Source organism: Neoarius graeffei, chromosome 8 (assembly GCF_027579695.1).
Source record: "Neoarius graeffei isolate fNeoGra1 chromosome 8, fNeoGra1.pri, whole genome shotgun sequence".
In the NCBI taxonomy this organism is placed as follows: domain Eukaryota; kingdom Metazoa; phylum Chordata; class Actinopteri; order Siluriformes; family Ariidae; genus Neoarius; species Neoarius graeffei.
In genome coordinates this window covers 67,231,872-67,250,048 of record NC_083576.1, presented here as the reverse complement: position 1 = coordinate 67,250,048, position 18,177 = coordinate 67,231,872, and the positions used below count along the sequence as shown (strand labels likewise).

Here is an 18,177-nt window from a genome sequence, read left to right as displayed (position 1 = left end):
TCGGGATGTCCTTGATAAAGAACTATGTCGGGACTTCCATTCGGCCCATCCGGATCGCCCTGGGAACGTCAGGAGACGCTCCTAGAGGGGGGGGTCCTGTTAGGACTAGGACTGTTTTGGCCTCTAGAGGCCGCTGTTATTTCCTTTTCATGTCGTGTTTATTTTGGCCTCTAGAGGCCGCCACTGTTCCTGTGTTTTGTGTTTGTGTTAATTGCCTAATTATCTTCACCTGTGTCCTTAATTAGTTTGTCTATTTATACCCCTGAGTTCAGTCCTCTTGTCACGGAGTCTTTGTGCTGTTATGTTTATCTCCAGTTTCCTTTGTACTGTGTTTTTTGATCTTCTTAGCTTTTGTATTTTTGCACTTTGCTTTTCTTTTGGATTATACTCTTTGGTTTGTTTTTGTCTTTTGTTTTGCCCTGTATATAGTGTATATAGTTTAAATAAACCTTTTGATTCTTTTTCTACTTCCGCCTCACGCCTCTGCATTTGAGTCATCCCCCTGGTGGCCTAGTGGGGGTTTGCTGGATTATCACACCAACGAACCAGGTTCGAATCCCAGCAAAACCCTAACACAGGCTGGAAGTAGTGAAACAGACTTCCATACTAATGAGACCAAATGCTAGCAATTGCATTGAATACCTTCAAGGCGTCTGGTAAGCACTTTGTTCAGTTGATTTCTTGGTTGTTTATGGTAAGGACTTGACGACACTGGGGGTCTTGTATATCTGTCGTCTGCTGATGTTCGGGTTCAGTAGCAGTCTTGGGAACCCATGTGCTGCATATACAGTGTTTCTGTTTTCTCCCAGCTTACCATACTTCGGGTTTAATGATTACCTGATGGGTAAGAGCAAGAGTGTTTGAGCAAGCAAAGCAGAATGCTAGAGCACATGCTTGGAGCTTTCTAAACCTATAACTCACCATCTGTTGCTGTAGATGACGTATGTATGTAATACAATACATTTTATACTTCTGACCTTCGAGTCTACATCCTGATTTCTATAAATCTGCTTTGTGACTATGCATACAGTGCTCAGCGTAAATGAGTGCACCCCCTTTGAAAAGTAACATTTTAAACAATATCTCAATCACTACGTTTACATGCACATAGAGAGAATCGAATTTCTGCCGTTGCTCGACTGAAATCGAAGTTCAAAATGCCATGTATACACCTTAATTCGGCTGAAATTGAACCGAACTTGATTTCTCGGAATCAAGCTACACGACCTAGATTATGCGATTTCTGCCGAGCTACTTTGTGCATGTAAACCCTATCGAGCTAGTTGTCGAGCTACTTCCGGAAGTGACGAGTGACGAGACCACAAGCGGGAAACACAACAGCCTCGGTGGGCATGACAACGAATCATGACAACGGCATGGATCTTTTCTTTTTGTGGCCTTGTTTGCACTGTTAAAATTTAGCTCACTTACTGTATCACCAAATACATCTGTACAGCTGTTGCATAGCTGTGAATTGTGTACATAAACAAGTCATTGTATTTGTGTGTGTGTGTATGTATGTGTGTGTGTATGTATGTATGTATATATATATATATATATATATATATATATATATATATATATGTGTATATGTATGTCCAACATCTGAAGAATGTCAATAAAAACAAAACAATTGAACTTTTTGTGTGTTTATTAAGACATAAGTTAAATTGTAAGCAAAAAAAAAAATATTTTTTTGTAAGCAAAAAATGGACTTTTAGAAAAATATTATTGTGCAAAATAAGTTGTCTTACAAAACAGTGGTCTGCGCTGGACAGTTTGTAGCCATAGTCTGTAAGAGCAAGCCTAACAGCTTGAACACGGAACTGCTAGTGCTGCCAGATTGGGGGTTTTAAGTGCATTTTAGCGGATTTGAACATGTTTTGGGCTGGAAAACGTCAGCAGTATCTGGCAACACTATAGCTCTTCTTCATGACGACAGCCGGAAGTGTACCAACACGATGGGGCGTGTAGCGCCACGTGTGGCTCGGGTGCACAATGCACCTTGCACAATAGCCCGATTTCACTTGTGCATGTAGGATTGGATTTCTCTGGCACCCCTGCTGGGACCCTTTGCTCGATTACCAACAGCAGCTCGATTTGGACGTGCATGTAAATGTAGTCACAGAACACAAACAATTTCCAAAATGTTGACAAGACAAAGTTTAATATAACATCTCTTTAACTTATAACGTGAAAGTAAGGTTAAAGGGGAACAGAGGGCAATATATAGAGTAAATATAACAATAAAACACACATTAACAAACCTTATTCAAGACTTACAAAAGTTTTTTGTTCTAAGGTTGGAAAGTTATAGTGTTTTGAAAGTAGCTCGAGCAAACTATTTCCGCAGTTTGAACAGCCCGCCATGATATTAATTTTATCCAATCAGAATGCACGTTCGTTTTCTCTGCGTAACACTCATGACGTATGTATGTGCCCAGTTGTGTTGGCTCATTGAGGTTGGGAATAGCACGTGTGAAATACCTGTTTCTGCCTCTTGCGACGATTTCACAAGTCCACGGGTGGCGCCTATCTCATTGCAGCAAATAAATTCTGCTGGACTCGTGAGCAACTCCACGTTATATTTTCCGCACGAGCACCACGCCGTCTCACCTGCACGCAGACGCTCTGCCCCACGCTCGCCATGCCCATGGTCAGCATCAGTCTCATCCTCGCCGTCATCCGAGCTTTCTTCTCTTATTTCATCACCGGAGTTGAGAGTACCTCTCCTAGATTCAAACTGGTACCCTTCTAAGCCATAGCCTGCTTGCAGTGTGTCTTGCGGGATCTCTTCGTACGATTCGACAGAGCTGTCGCTTTCACTTGATGCTCCCGACGCCATGATTACACGCTTATCTCCTCTATTTCGGAGAGTTCCGCTAGTGCAGTGGGTAGCGCTGACGTCACGGTCTTTTAAAAATGGCGACTCTTGTGTGGTTTAGCATATAAAGTATTATATTTACAATTACCAAGATATTTCGTTGTTTTCTAGTATATAAATTTGATAGAATACTTAAGAATACGTTACTTTGTCACATCAGCAACTGTATATATTATATTTGGTACCCCTTTAATAATGTAACTTAGATTACACATTTTTCAGTTTTACTCAAATTAGGGTGGTGCAAAAATGAATACACCCCACAACAAAAACTACTACATCTAGTACTTTGTATTGCCTCCATGATTTTTAATGACAGCACCAAGTCTTCTCGGCATGGAATGAACAAGTTGGTGACATTTTGTAATGTCAGTCTTTTTCCATTCTTCAGCAATGACCTCTTTTAGTGACTGGATGCTGGATGGAGAGTGATGCTCAACTTGTCTCTTCAGAATTCCCCAAAGAAAATAATTTCTTTACACCACAAAGGTGAAGGCTACAAGAAGATCAGCAAAGCTTTACTTATCAGTCAGAATACTGTAGCAAAAGTGGTACAAACATTTAAGAAAGATGGAACTGCAACCATCTCACAGAGACGTCCAGGTCGTCCACGGAAGTTAACACCTCGACAGGAGCGTCTTCTGATGAGAAGGGTTGAAGAAAATCGGCCTGCAAGTTCACTGCAGTTATCTAAAGAAGTAGAAAGCCAAACTGGGGTGACTATTTCCCGTGACACAATATGGCGTACACTGCAGAGGAATGGCATGCATGGATGCCGTCCACGAAAGAAGCCTCTCCTAAAGCCCAGGCACAAAAAAGCCTGCCCAGAGTTTGCCAGGGCCCATGCTGACAAAGGTGAAGACTACTGGGACTCTATACTCTGGAGTGATGAGACCAAGATAAATGTTTTTGGAACTGATGGCTTCAAAACTGTATGGCGTCGCAAAGGTGAGGAATACAAAGAAAAATGCATGGTGCCTACAGTGAAACATGGTGGTGGCAGTGTCCTTATGTGGGGCTGCATGAGTGCTGCTGGTGTCGGGGAGCTGCATTTCATTGATGGCATCATGAATTCACAGACATATTGCTCTATACTGAAAGAGAAGATGCTACCATCAGTCCGTGCCCTTGGTCGTTGTGCACTTTTCCAACATGACTAAACGCACATCTAAGGCCACTGTTGGATTTCTGAAGAAGAACAGGGTGAAAGTGATTCAGTGGCCAAGTACGTCTCCTGATCTGAACCCAATCGAACACCTATGGGGAATTCTGAAGAGACAAGTTGAGCATCACTCTCCATCCAGCATCCAGTCACTAAAAGAGGTCATTACTGAAGAATGGAAAAAGATTGACGTTGTAAAATGTCGCCAACTTGTTCATTCCATGCCTAGAAGACTTGGTGCTGTCATTAAAAATCATGGAGGCCATACAAAGTACTAGATGTCGTAGTTTTTGTTGTGGGGTGTATTCATTTTTGCACCACCCTAATTTGAGTAAAACTGAAAAACGTGTAATCTAAGTTATATCATTAACCTTACTTTCACGTTATAAGTTAAACAGATGTTATATTAAACTTTGTCTTGTCAACATTTTGGAAATTGTTTGTGTTCATTGAATTCCTTGAATGTCTTTACCAGTGTATCGATCAAATCAACAACTGGATGTCACAAAATTTTCTCCAGCTGAACACAGATAAAACAGAAGTAATTCTATTTGGAAAAAAAGATGAAAGACTCAGGATTACCACTATTCTTGACACAAAGGGGATTAAAACAAAAGAAATGGTTAAAAATCTTGGTGTTTTCATTGACAGCGAGCTAAACTTTGACAGGCACATGAAAGCAATCACTAAAACGGCATTCTGTCACCTAAAAAACATTTCCAAACTAATGGCCCTTTTCCACTACCCTTTTTCAGCTCACTTCAGCTCGCTTCAGCTCACTTCAGCCCGACACGGCTCGCGTTTCGACTACCAAAAACCAGCACGACTCAGCTCGTTTCAGCCCTGCTTAGCCCCTAAAACTCGCACCGTTTTGGAGTGGGGCTGAAGCGAGCCAAGCCGTGCCGACTGAGGCTGGGGGCGTGAGCAGACACTCCCCTGTGCACTGATTGGTGAGGAGGAGTGTCCTCACATGCCCACACACGCCCCGCGAGCACGCTGGGATCTGTAAACACCGTAAACCCGGAAGAAGAAGAATTACGAATTACGAGAATTTCTGAAGCCTTATGCGCCTCGCCTCATCTATACGCTCTTGCCAGTATCTGTCTGCGTTGTCGGTGACAACAAGCCACAGCACCAAGACCAGCAACACTAACGACTCCATGTCCTCCATGTTTATTGTTTACTATCCGGGTCGTGAGACTACCGCTTAAAAGGTCACTGATGTCACTGTTTGCGCTGCTTAACGACATCACGTGACGTCCACCCACTTTCGCTAACTCCACCCAATGTGTCCACCCACTTCCAGCCAGCACGGTTCAGCGCGGTTGTAGTCGAAATGCAACTCCAACAGCCCCGCTCAGCTCGACTCAGCACGGCACGGCTCAGGCCAACTCAGCCGCGTTTGTAGTGGAAAAGCGGCATAAATGGTACAGGGCCCAATTACCTCTCTGATATGTTGCAGCGGCCTAACCCAATCAGATCTACCAGATCGCAGCAGCAAAATTTACTGGTAAAACCTGTTGTTAAAACAAAGTGTGGTGAAGCAGCTTTTAGCTACTATGCAGTACAGCTATGGAACCAACTGGCCAGAGGACATCAAAAATGCTCCTGCTGTTGGCAGCTTCAAATCTAGACTAAAGACCAAGCTGTTTTCAGATGCTTTCTGCTAAATTATTAATATTGCCATCCCTACATGTTTTAAACTCTTTACTTTTACAGTCTCTCCATGTTTTAAATTTTACTTAACTTTTATTCTATTTTATTCTGCTGTTTTTTTTAATTGAACTTTTATCTCATTTTATTATTTTATTTCTACTATTGTTTAATTCTTATTATTTTTCTTCCCCATTTATTTTATGTAATTTTATTTTCTATTGTTTACTGTTTTGCTTTTACTTCTGTAAAGCATATTGAACTGCCACTGTGTATGAAATGCGCTATATAAATAAACTTGCCTTGCCTTGCCTTCATTGAGAGATTGTTTAAAATGTTACTTTTCAAAGGGGGTGCACTCATTTACGCTGAGCACTGTATTGTTAAATTGTATATCAATTTAAAAAATGTAATTTACTTGAATGTGTGTACAACATTTGTTTATGGCATTACCAGGAGCCAAGCTCCATCCGGGACGGTGTTGGAGTTGGACGAGGATGGGAGAGAGCCAGGGATGCACAGCTCCAATCACATGCACATGAGGAAAGCATTCAAGATCATGAATGACCTGAGAAGGTTAGTGCATGGAATTAAGTTTGGCGATTTAATGTTTCCAGTTATGTGAACATGTATGCAATTTAAAAAAAACACATAGTTCTGAAAACTCCTGATCTGTCTTCATGTGTCTCTTTTGCATGTATCACAAAAGGAGTAAAGTTGCTGCTTTTTAAATTCTGGTTACTCTCAACAGTGAAAAAGGAGGAAAGAAACATTTAAAGGTCATTGGCAAAGGTTTTCAATTTATGCACATTTGAAACTTTATATGTTAAAAAACCCTCTAATTTTCTTCTGGTCCCAAGAAGTATTGTTAATAAGTAAAAATTAAAATAAGTTAGAATAAGTTATCGCGGATCGCGGCGAATTTCTGCTCGGCGATTTTCGTGACCACTCGGTGCGTGACGTCATTCAAGACAAACAAATCGCTTGAGTTGAGTCCACTTCCGTTTATTTGCATTGCTGTTCGGCTTGAGTGCAGACGTGCGTTCGGGAATTTCCAAAGAAAAAAACATGCCTTATTGTTGTGCAGTGAACTGTAACAACGGGACTGGTTCAGGAAGAAGTTTTTACCTTTTTCCGAGAGAGAAGAAGAGGCGGAGAGAGTGGATTGTGCGCGTGAAGCGAGAGGGTTGGCAGCCGGGTAAATGCGCCACTCTGTGCTCTGATTACTTCGAGGGGGGAGCATTGATTCATTTTTGAAGAATCCCCATCTGTTGGAGAGTTTAGGTGTCAGTGTCGGACAGAGAAGGCTCAAACCTGACGCTGTTCCGACAGAATTCGAACACAAAATCAAGCAGTCAAAGGAGAAACAGACCAGCAACGCTCAAGCAAAAAGGAGAAGATTGGAGGTAAATGTTTTTACCTTTGCTTGCAATTGACAAGTCAAGAGTCCTGAGGGATCCTGTACAATCATTGTGGAAATGAGACAAAAGGGATATTTCCTCGCTTAGAGTGGGCTATAAATAGTATAATGCTTGTATTACTATTAGCAATATAAACAAATCCACATTATATTAGGCCAAAAAAAAAAAAAAAGTGTGTTTCCGGTAACATGAAATACTAAAATAAGGTCGGTAGGTAGGAAAAAGTTTTTTTTTTTTCTTAATTTTTTTTTATTTTGTTCGAAAAAATTAACACAAGTAAACATCTTACAAAATAGTATTTTGGCACAGAATCCTTTATACCACACATTATAATAAAATAAAAGTGTTTTAAATCTTTAAACAAATAAAAAAAAAAAATATCGCGAGAGTTCGAGTTATGATCTACGGAAGCGTATTGCTGCCACACTCAAAAAAATTGGCTTAGAATCAAGTAATTACGTGAAAAGATATTGTTAACAAAGTTATCACGTTTTTACAATATATTTATCATGTAATAACATAACATCACGTAATTTCATGATACGAAATTATCACGTTATTTCATGATATTTTCATGTAATAACATGAAAACACCTTATCAAGAAATAACGTGAAAATAACGTCCTAGGCTACTTCCATTAAAAGCAGACGGCCTAGCCTAGCCTACTGTAGAACTTTGGTCGAGCAAAACCACCGAGCAAAACCATGGCTGAATCCTGAATGACTCCTATTTGTATAAATAAGGGACTACATAGGCGGCAAAACGTAGTGTTTTTCCCTGCCATGGAAGTGCACTTGTATATTGAAGAGGAAGCAATTTGCATTACAGCCTTGAATGAGGATTCAAAATGGCGGCTCGGCTCAGTTTTGCCTTCCTCCTTCAGTATACAAGTGCGCTTCCATGTTTATGCAGGAGGGCTGATAGAAGTGGCGAAACATTTTACTTTTTATCGTTTCTTTCACAACTTGAATGCGTTGAAACAAAAATTATGACAAACTAACGCCGCTTACACTAAAATATCGGGGGAAATTTGTAATAAAAACTTTACGGTCGGCAATTTCGACACGGAAATTCTCGATCGGTCGGGTTACCGGAAACACACTTTTTTTTTTTGGCCTTATAGGGATTGTGTGTGCCCGTGTGGTTTAATTATTCTTCAAAAGGACTCTTATTTAGTATTACGGTGAAAGTAAGAATTTATCATAACTACCGGGATAAATCGTTTGGGCACGAGTCTTGTTGAGGTCCGGGGTCACCGCGATCAGAGTCGGCCGAGTCGCTGTCCGATTCCGAGGCCGCACGGTCAAACCAGTGAGCCACATTCACCAATTACTTCGCAATGCCCATAGGTTCATACATAATATGGTTTCACCTCTCGATATTCAATTTGGAGAGTTCCTGCTTCAAAATCGCTGTCGCTTTCAGACATTTTACACAACCTCTCACGACCAAAGTCCGTACACGTGTGCTCGGTTCGCAAGTAAACACAGAACTGCTCCCAGTCTGTTTGCCTTGAATGACGTCACGACAACGGTCCCCTGGCGGTGAAAGTGCGCGTAAGTGAGATGGAAACAAACCTTCTGAACTTGCGCAAACCAGTATATTTTAACCGTTTTATTCAATTTTAGGGTGCAACTTGTACCCTGTCCACACTAGGGATTTTGTACTGATACAATACTACTTTCGTACTGCAACACCTGTCCACACTAGCAACTATACCGGTACTGTAGCGGTATAACTGTATCGGTACGAAACCCACAAATGTATGGGTTTCGTACCGGTACAGTATCGGTACTGTAGCGCTTCGCTGTAGTGTGGACAGATGAAGCGGTTCTGTATCGATACAAATATAATGCGCATGCGCAGAGTCCCACACCTCAATCGATGTCTTCGCTGAATAAAATAGTGAAGAACGGAGATTCTTTTTCTTTCTCAACTGCCTCGCGCGTTTTATACGATTCGACTGAATAAATGACCACCAGAAATACAGACTGTACATTGACAACAAAAAGCACACACGTTGTTTCATCCGCCATATTCTCGGAAGGAAGTTACTCGGTAACCACGGAAACATTTCGCGCACGTGCATTTCAACTACCGTGAAAGAAAACCGCAAACATTTCTCACTAGTGTGGACAGATGCACTAAACTGTACTGGTATACTTTGTATCGATACAGTTGTACCGGTATATATGTGAACACAGCTTTAGACACCAGGAAGATTGAATTCTCTTTTTGGGTCGTTCTTCTAGAAAATAAAGTTGATATTCTGTGTTCCACCTCTGACCCTTGCCTATGACCTTTTAAAGATTTCATTTCAGTTCCACTGAAAAAAAAGATCTACTTATAGAAAAACAATTGCTGCCAATTTTTTTTTTACAAATTTATGATTGTAACTTTCACTTTAATTATCAGCTTCATTCACATCTGATTCTCTCATCACGTGAGGTAAAATTCACTCGTGGCATCTAAACACAAGCCTCATCGTCTCTTAATTCAACTGATCGCTGTTCACACTAATGTCAGTGAGGAAATAACTGCTGATTAATTCAGTCGGTTTTGTTGCGTTGGCTAAATTCCTTGTTATAAATGTCTTTTCGTTAGGCCATTTAACATCTTAAAGCTTTGTCTGTTGTTATCTGGATGTGGTGTTTAAGCACTACTCTGTGTTTTGATGATGTGATGATTAAAGTGCTGATGACACGAACATGACTCTATGCAATTTCTTAAATAAACTATACAACATGGCAAACATGTTAGATTTTTGTTATAATTACGTGAAAAGAAGCTGTTGTTACGCAAATATCCAACTTTTAATTGCACAGCGCAAGAAAACTGGGTCCGTGGCTCGCGGCCATGTTGTGACGTCCGCGGGAGAACACGCTGCGGTTCACTGGCTGTTCTACTCTGGTTCTACTCAATGGAAATGGCGCATGAAAACGCCGGTGAACTCTCTAGTGCTAGCTCTTCCTCTTCTGGGAGTCTAGAATTGTGTTGATCTCTTCCGAATAGAATCTATGATAGCCTACCCTCTTTACTCTTTGCCTCTCGTTGCTAGGCGGCAGTTACATGAAAGCCGCAAGCTTTCACAAGCAAATACATGACTGATGTCACGCCGACTTTATGATTACATTTATGATTATCATGTACAATCTATAGCTCTATGTACCTTTATCTTATGTCGTTTCACAACACATGTTCTGACAGGAGGACTGTCTTTGGATCCGGCATAGCTACGAGTAGACCCCCTCCGGAATACTGGCAGTGTTGCCAGATTGGGAGGAATCCCGCCCAGTTGGGCGGTTTCAAGTGCATTTTGGTGGGTTTTGAACATTTTGGGCTGGAAAACTTCAGCGGTATCTGGCAACACATACTGCTGACATTTTCCAGCCCAAAATATGTTCAAAACCCACCAAAATGCACTTGAAACCGCTCAACTGGGCGGGAAACCTCCCAATCTGGCAACACTGTGTAGGCACTGCTGATGGTAGTAACACACGTTTGTGCTGAACTGAACACCCAAGAGATTCCTTTAAGCTGGGAAGGGTGTCAAAACAATCCAAATCGAAGTGTTCAGAGCACAGGACGGATGTTGGTGAGGGCTCCCACTTGTCACGAGTGTGCCTGACTTGCTTCACCCACTTCGCATGCAGCTCGGGATCTCTGGGAAACTTGAATAAATTTACCCCATCCTTGTAGGTTTTGGAGCAAAAGCCGGCAACACAACGCGAAGGCATAATAACTAATTAATATATATATATGAACACCTGTCGCATCAACAACAAACTGGTAAGTTAGGAGGAAGGTTCTTTCCCTGACGTCACATAGCTCCTCCTCCTCATTCGTCTCCTGGGTGCTGCAGCCCCGTCAAATTTGCCCAAATAGCCGCGTTTTTTATCATAACTTGTAAAATAGGCGCCTTCGTGAATTAATATATGGATCATCGGGAATTACTTTTTATGTTATAAAACATCGCCAAAGATGTCAAAAACGTGTGATCAGCACTTTAAGGTTTGGTATCTTTTGGTTTTTTTCTGATACTGGTGCGAGAATGATACTTTTAAAACTGTGCCGGTGTTCTATCAAACTGTGCTACCTATCGAGATGTGCTACCCTGCGTCTTTGCACATGCGCAGACCCATTTTTTTGGGCTCCGTTTGCACGCCCATCGTTTCCTGCTACCTTGCAGGAGTGTATTTCAAGAATGCAGTGTCTTTAAAGTCTTCTGACCTATAAACGTGTAGGTATGTGCATTCTTAAACCAAACAACCCTCATTGTTACGTGATCTGTCACGTGTGGCGCAGTTAAAATTAAGCAGCCTTTCAGAAATCGTAATTCTAATATATATTTAGTCAAACTTTGGAAAGTGCGTGTACAGTATGTGAAATTGTGAAATTATTCTTTAATCGCAAGCTTTTTGTCAGTAAGGAAAGGTGCTTTTGTCATAATGGAGATATGCGTTTTAAACCAGCAAACACACATTATAGCCACTTTCGGACATGCACTCTTCAGGTAATTTTCATGCAATTTACAGCGCCCTCCACAATTACTGGCACCCCTGGTTAAGATGTGTTAAAAGCCTTAAAATAAATTCAATTTTTATTACAGAAGCATAATCTCACACTGAAAATTGTAGAAAAATTTAACCCTTAACTCAAGTGAATTAAAAAAAATTCCCTGACTAAGAAATAATTATTTTTCACAAAATCACCTGTTCCACGATTATTGGCACCCATAACAATTCCTAGAAAATAAATGTAATTGAAGCATTTCTGTCATTTCTACTGTAGTTTATAAAGTTGATCAGAGTATCTAGGAACCTTTAATTAGTAATTCATCACATCCTGTTTCCCTGGGGATGTGACACAGAGGCCTATTTCTCTTATCCACTCTTCAACATGGGAAAGACAAGAGAACACACCATTCAAGTAAGGCAGATGTGTGTCGACCTTCATAAGTCAGGCAATGGCTACAAGAAAATAGTCACTCGCCTACACCTGCCCATATCTACAGTCAGAGGAATCATCAAGAAGTTTAAAACAACTGGAACAGTGGCAAACAAGCCTGGACGAGGATGCAAGTTTATCTTGCCATGACACACAGTGAGGAGGATGGTAAGAGAAGTAAAAAGTTCTCCAAAGCTCACTGTTAGAGAATTGCATCAAAGAGTAGCATATTGGGGTCACAAAGTCTCCATAACAACCATCAGGCGCTATCTACATGCCAACAAGCTGTTTGGGAGGCATGCACGGAAAAAGCCTTTTCTCACTTACAAGCATAAATGTAAGCGTCTGGAGTTCGCTAAGTGGTACTGGGACTTCAACTGGGACCGTGTGCTTTGGTCAGATGAGACCAAGATAGAGCTTTTTGGCAACAAACACTCTAATGCATCACAAAAGATGAGCATGTGGAAAAGCACCTCATGCCCACTGTGAAGTATGGGGGAGGATCGGTGATGCTGTGGGCCTGTTTCTCTTCCAAAGGCCGCGGGAACCTTGTTAGGGTGCATGGCATCATGAACTCTTTGAAATACCAGAACATTTTAAATCAAAATCTGGTGGCCTCTGCCCGAAAGCTGAAGATGGGTTGTCACTGGGTCTTTCAGCATGATAATGACCCTAAACATGTGGCCAAATCTACACAAAAATGCTTCACCAGACACAAAATCAAGCTCCTCCCATGGCCATCTCAGTCCCCAGACCTCAACCCAATTGAAAACCTGTGGGGTGAGCTGAAGAGGAGAGTGCATAGGAGAGGACCCAAGACTCTGGATGATTTAGAGAGATTGTGCAAAGAGGAATGGTCGAAGATCCCTCTCTCTGTATTCTCCCATCTTGTGAAATGTTATAGGAGAATATTAAGTGCTGTCTTGTTGGCAAAAGAGAGTTGTACATAGTATTAACATCAGGGGTGCCAATAATTGTGGCACACATAATTTCATGTAAAATAATTATTTCTTAATGTGGGATTTTTTTTTCCCACTGAATAAATGCACTTGAATTAAAGGTTGGATTTTTCTCTTTTTTTGCCTTGTTGTCCTATATTATTTAAAAAAAAAAAAAAGAATTTATTAGAAGCCTAAGAACATATCTTAACGAGGGGTGCCAATAATTGTGGAGGGCGCTGTATGAGTGTAACCCTGAAATTTTGGTGTTATTTGACTTCTCTCTTCCAGTCTCTCTTTTCGGGGCAGTGAGTGAGGCGGGTTACAGTTCAGGTTGTCACGTCGTCTTTATTTAACTTCATCAGTTTTGGGGTGGTATAACAAAATAAAATATTGTCATCGTACCTTCTTCAAGGCAGCCTACACTTTTTAAAAGCCTATCTTATTCTATTAAGAATATTCTATTAATTAAGCCACTATAAGATGAAATTTCGGGCGGCACGGTGGTGTAGTGGTTAGCGCTGTTGCCTCACAGCAAGAAGGTCCGGGTTCGAGCCCCGTGGCCGGCGAGGGCCTTTCTGTGCGGAATTTGCATGTTCTCCCCGTGTCCGCGTGGGTTTCCTCCGGGTGCTCCGGTTTCCCCCACAGTCCAAAGACATGCAGGTTAGGTTAACTGGTGACTCTAAATTGACCGTAGGTGTGAATGGTTGTCTGTGTCTATGTGTCAGCCCTGTGATGACCTGGCGACTTGTCCAGGGTGTACCCCGCCTTTCACCCGTAGTCAGCTGGGATAGGCTCCAGCTTGCCTGCGACCCTGTAGGACAGGATAAAGCGGCTAGAGATAATGTTTATTATTGCAATAATAACTAAATTATAGCAGTGCTACTGTATTACAATACTGACATAAATGTACTTTATTTGTCAGATTTCTTGTTAAAGTGAATGTGACCACTTTCTAAGATGTAGGTGCATGGAATGTAAACATCTGCTAATGTCCCCAAGCATCGTTAATTGTCAGTAAGAAAGATGACCTCAATAAGAAAGAAAGCAATACAAACATTTTCTTCAAAAGTCAACATACCTCGACCTTACCAACAAGTTACTTCCTTGTGGGAAGATATTCTCATATACTTGAGTGTTGTAAAGTTGTCCTTTGTCTAGCTTGTGTAAAGGTTAGTGGCATCAGACATAAAAGCAGAAGAAACATTTCCTTCAAACTTCTATCAAAATACTCTACCTTTAAACTTATATTTCAGAATATGAAAATAGAGTATCAAAACATGCTCCCCATGCTCTGACGGTGCCCTTGGAGTGACTGGAGATGTGAAATAGAATATGTATCGACTGGAAGCATTATTTGATGGAGAATATTGGTATATCAAAATGTGCTACTTTAAAAATGTCATAATCAAAACATACAAGCCAAGCTCTGATAGTACACGTGACCTCGTTTGTAATGTAAATAAATACGTAACGTAATGTTTTGTGAGTTATATCTTTAGGAGATATACAAAAATTGTACCGATAATTAACCGGTTGCAGTTTTTGACAAAGTAGCATAAATTGATGGACTCCGTTGTTGGTTGGCGCTACAGTAGCATTTTTTGATAGGGCAGCACACATCGTCAGAACACCGGTGCCTAAACGGTGCCTGATCCGATATCACTGGTCTACAGCCAAAATGCTTCCGAAATAAACATAGTCAAACTTTACTAATTCTGAGTCACTGAGAACAAAAATGGAACTTAAAATTCTTCATTGGCTCTAGTTTTCAAGATTGGTTCTATGAATAAATCTGTGATTGGGTTTGGATAGTACTTACTTTTTTGGCAAAACAATGAATGATGCGATCTGAAGCCGGTATTGCATCATACATGATGTGTTATTCCTAGAAGTCACTGATGCAATCATAAGTCAACTTGCATCACTCTGCTGAACAAATTGCCCTATATCAGCTCGGGGAAAAAAAAAATCATACAGTGCGATGCACTCGAGATTAAGTCTTTGCTTGACAAGAGATGCTCCGTTTCACGAATACAAGAGACAAGCTGCCAAAAAGCACCGAGTACACACTGAATAAGGACTAAACCTATTCACTACTTATACATAATTGTTTTTTGCCATTTGGTTCATAATACATTTTATTTATATAAACTGTTTGCTGATTTTCTCATGTTACATAAAGAGAACAGGTGAAATATGTAAACCAACCATAAACACAAGAAGAGTCCTAGGTTTACAATTTATACTTAAAACATTACTATCTACACAACGTACATAAGTATGAAATGTAAAATCTTAAATATCTTGGAAGCCATAGCCAATCAGCTGTTTTAATTGTCATTTGAATTCAACACACCAAATTTCATAAAACAGCCAATTTCATCTCTGAAGCAGACAACTTCTGAAAAATTGTTGACCAGTGTTTTTTATTTTTAAAGCACAAAATGAAGGTTGACTACATTTAAAGAATGGATTTTTAAAAAAATATATATTTCTAAGGCAAGTTGGAACTTCAAATCAAACTTGTATAAGCATTTCAACCGTGTTTAAGGTCGCTACTAGCTAATTGCTGGGTTTCATGTGACGTCACATCCGCTTCATTAGTTATTCAGAACTTTAGCTGGTGGTCTACCAAAGCTCAGTTGATAAAGCGTTTGTACGGAGAAGGTGCATTGCTCGCATGAAAAATGCCTCACGCTTGCGTTGTTTTAGGTTGTTCGAATCGATCAAACCGTGAGACTGATGAAAGTTTCTTCAGGGTTCCCCGTGAGCTAATAAAAAAGGGTGAACAAACACAGGAAAAACACATAAAAGACGTCGAGAAAGGTGGCTTTTGAACCTCTAACTGAAATCGAAGGGAGCCGAGTCGAAGCATGCTCGAGTTTGCAGTGATCGCTTGGTGAAAGGTTTGTATCTCCCTCTCAGCTATGGCCTTAGTGTTTTCCAAGTACTTTTCTTGCTATGTCTCGTTATTTTAAGGTACATTTTTTTTTTTAGTCACGAAGCGCTAAAGTCCCCAGCTAAAGTTTGTTTACTCCTCACAAAGTCCATATGCATGAAGGTAACGACAAAATTCTTACCCAGCCGTACAGTTACAATGCGCCATGATCACTTCTCCGTCTTGTTTAACTAATGGCCCTTTTCCACTACCCCTTTTCAGCTCACTTCAGCTCGCTTCAGCCCGACACGGCTCGCGTTTCGACTACCTTAGAGCAGCACGACTCAGTTCGCTTCAGCCCTACTCAGCACCCAAAACTCGCACGGTTTTGGAGTGGGGCTGAAGCGAGCCGAGCCGAGTGGGGCTGGGGGCGTGAGGAGACACTCCTCTGTGCACTGATTGGTGAAGAGGAGTGTCCTCACATGCCCGCACACGCCCTGCGAGCACGCTGGGATCTGTAAACACCGTAAACCCGGAAGAAGGAGAATTACGAATTACAAGAATTTCTGAAGCCTTATGCGTCTCGCCTCATCTATACGCTCTTGCCAGTATCTGTTGGTGTTGTTGGTGACAACAAGCCACAGCACCAAGACCAGCAACACTAACGACTCCATGTCCTCCATGTTTATTGTTTACTATCCGGGTCGTGAGACTACCGCTTAAAAGGTCACTGGATGTCACTGTTTGCGCCGCCTAACGACATCACATGACGTCCACCCACTTTTTCGCTAACTCCACCCAATGTGTCCACCCACTTCCAGCCAGCACGGTTCAGCGCGGTTGTAGTCGAAATGCAACTCCAACAGCCCCGCTCAGCTCGACTCAGCCCAACTCAGCACCGCACGGCTCAGCCCAACTCAGCCGCGTTGGTAGTGGAAAAGCGGCATTAGATCCAGGTCTTTAAAGGGGTTTCTGATGATCTTTGTGAATGATTTACCTGAGAGATAAGAGCCAACACAAGTGAGAATCAAGCGAACTGTTGTTTGTTTACACTTCAACTTGCAGTGTTTTGTTGTAAAGACCCAAATGAAAAGCTTAAAAAAACATACACGGGCAAAAACAATCCAGGATTAATTCGGCAGCGACTTGATCCCGAGGTCCTTTACCCAGCTACATACACTACCGTTCAAAAGTTTGGGGTCACTTTGAAATGTCCTTATTTTTGAAAGAAAAGCACTGTTCTTTTCAATGAAGATCACTTTAAACTAATCAGAAATCCACTCTATACATTGCTAATGTGGTAAATGACTATTCTAGCTGCAAATGTGTGGTTTTTGGTGCAATATCTCCATAGGTGTATAGAGGCCCATTTCCAGCAACTCTCACTCCAGTGTTCTAATGGTACAATGTGTTTGCTCATTGCCTCAGAAGGCTAATGGATAATTAGAAAACCCTTGTACAATCATGTTAGCACAGCTGAAAACAGTTTAGCTCTTTAGAGAAGCTATAAAACTGACCTTCCTTTGAGCTGATTGAGTTTCTGGAGCATCACATTTGTGGGGTCGATTAAATGCTCAAAATGGCCAGAAAAATGGCTTGACTATATTTTCTATTCATTTTACAACTTATGGTGGTAATTAAAAGTGAGACTTTTCATGGAAAACACAAAATTGTCTGGGTGACCCCAAACTTTTGAATGGTAGTGTACAAAAAAGTTGTAACCCTCCATACTCTTCCACACTTTCATCTGTTTTGAGGTGTAGAAGGACGTCTGCAACACCAGATAGTTCAAGATGTCGGGGAACTCGACTGAAGGGTAGTTTTCGAGATCGTATGATAAATCCTTCTTTCCCAGACTGTAGGGGTCGATTCCATTGCACATAGCGATTTCCTGAATATATCTAAAGCGAGCAGTGGCTTCTAGATTACGAGCGTACTCTGATAAGTTATTGCTAGTCGTTTGCACTACGGCAGCCGTTTAGACCACCAGCTATTTCACTTCCGGTAAAACCGCTAAGTCACGTGACTGAAACCCAGCAACAGTAAGCGTCTTCTGGAGCAAGTTTAATATTAACTAGTGATGAGTTATGAGTTGTGAAGTCTAGTACTGCTCATGTTGCCTGTAATGTCTGTTTCGGAGCACCAGAGGGCAAAGATTTTATTAAATTGATAGCATTTTAAAATTTATTTTATTAAATCGAGTTGTCTTTACTAGAAAGAATAGAGTATAATATAGTGCAAATATAAATTTTGAGTTTCATTTCAATTTGTTTGCAGAAAAAATTGCAAT

At 41.1% G+C, this 18,177-nt stretch overlaps 1 protein-coding gene across 2 annotated transcripts in view; it reads left to right on the top strand.

The window, feature by feature from the left end:
* Positions 1-18,177, top strand: part of klhl3 (kelch-like family member 3) — a 71,718-nt gene that overhangs the window by 9,915 nt on the left and 43,626 nt on the right. For both annotated transcript variants that reach the window (XM_060928056.1, XM_060928057.1), the window contains exon 2: positions 6,156-6,275. In XM_060928056.1, the coding sequence (XP_060784039.1) occupies positions 6,156-6,275 (120 nt within the window). The remainder of the gene's footprint in view (positions 1-6,155; positions 6,276-18,177) is intronic.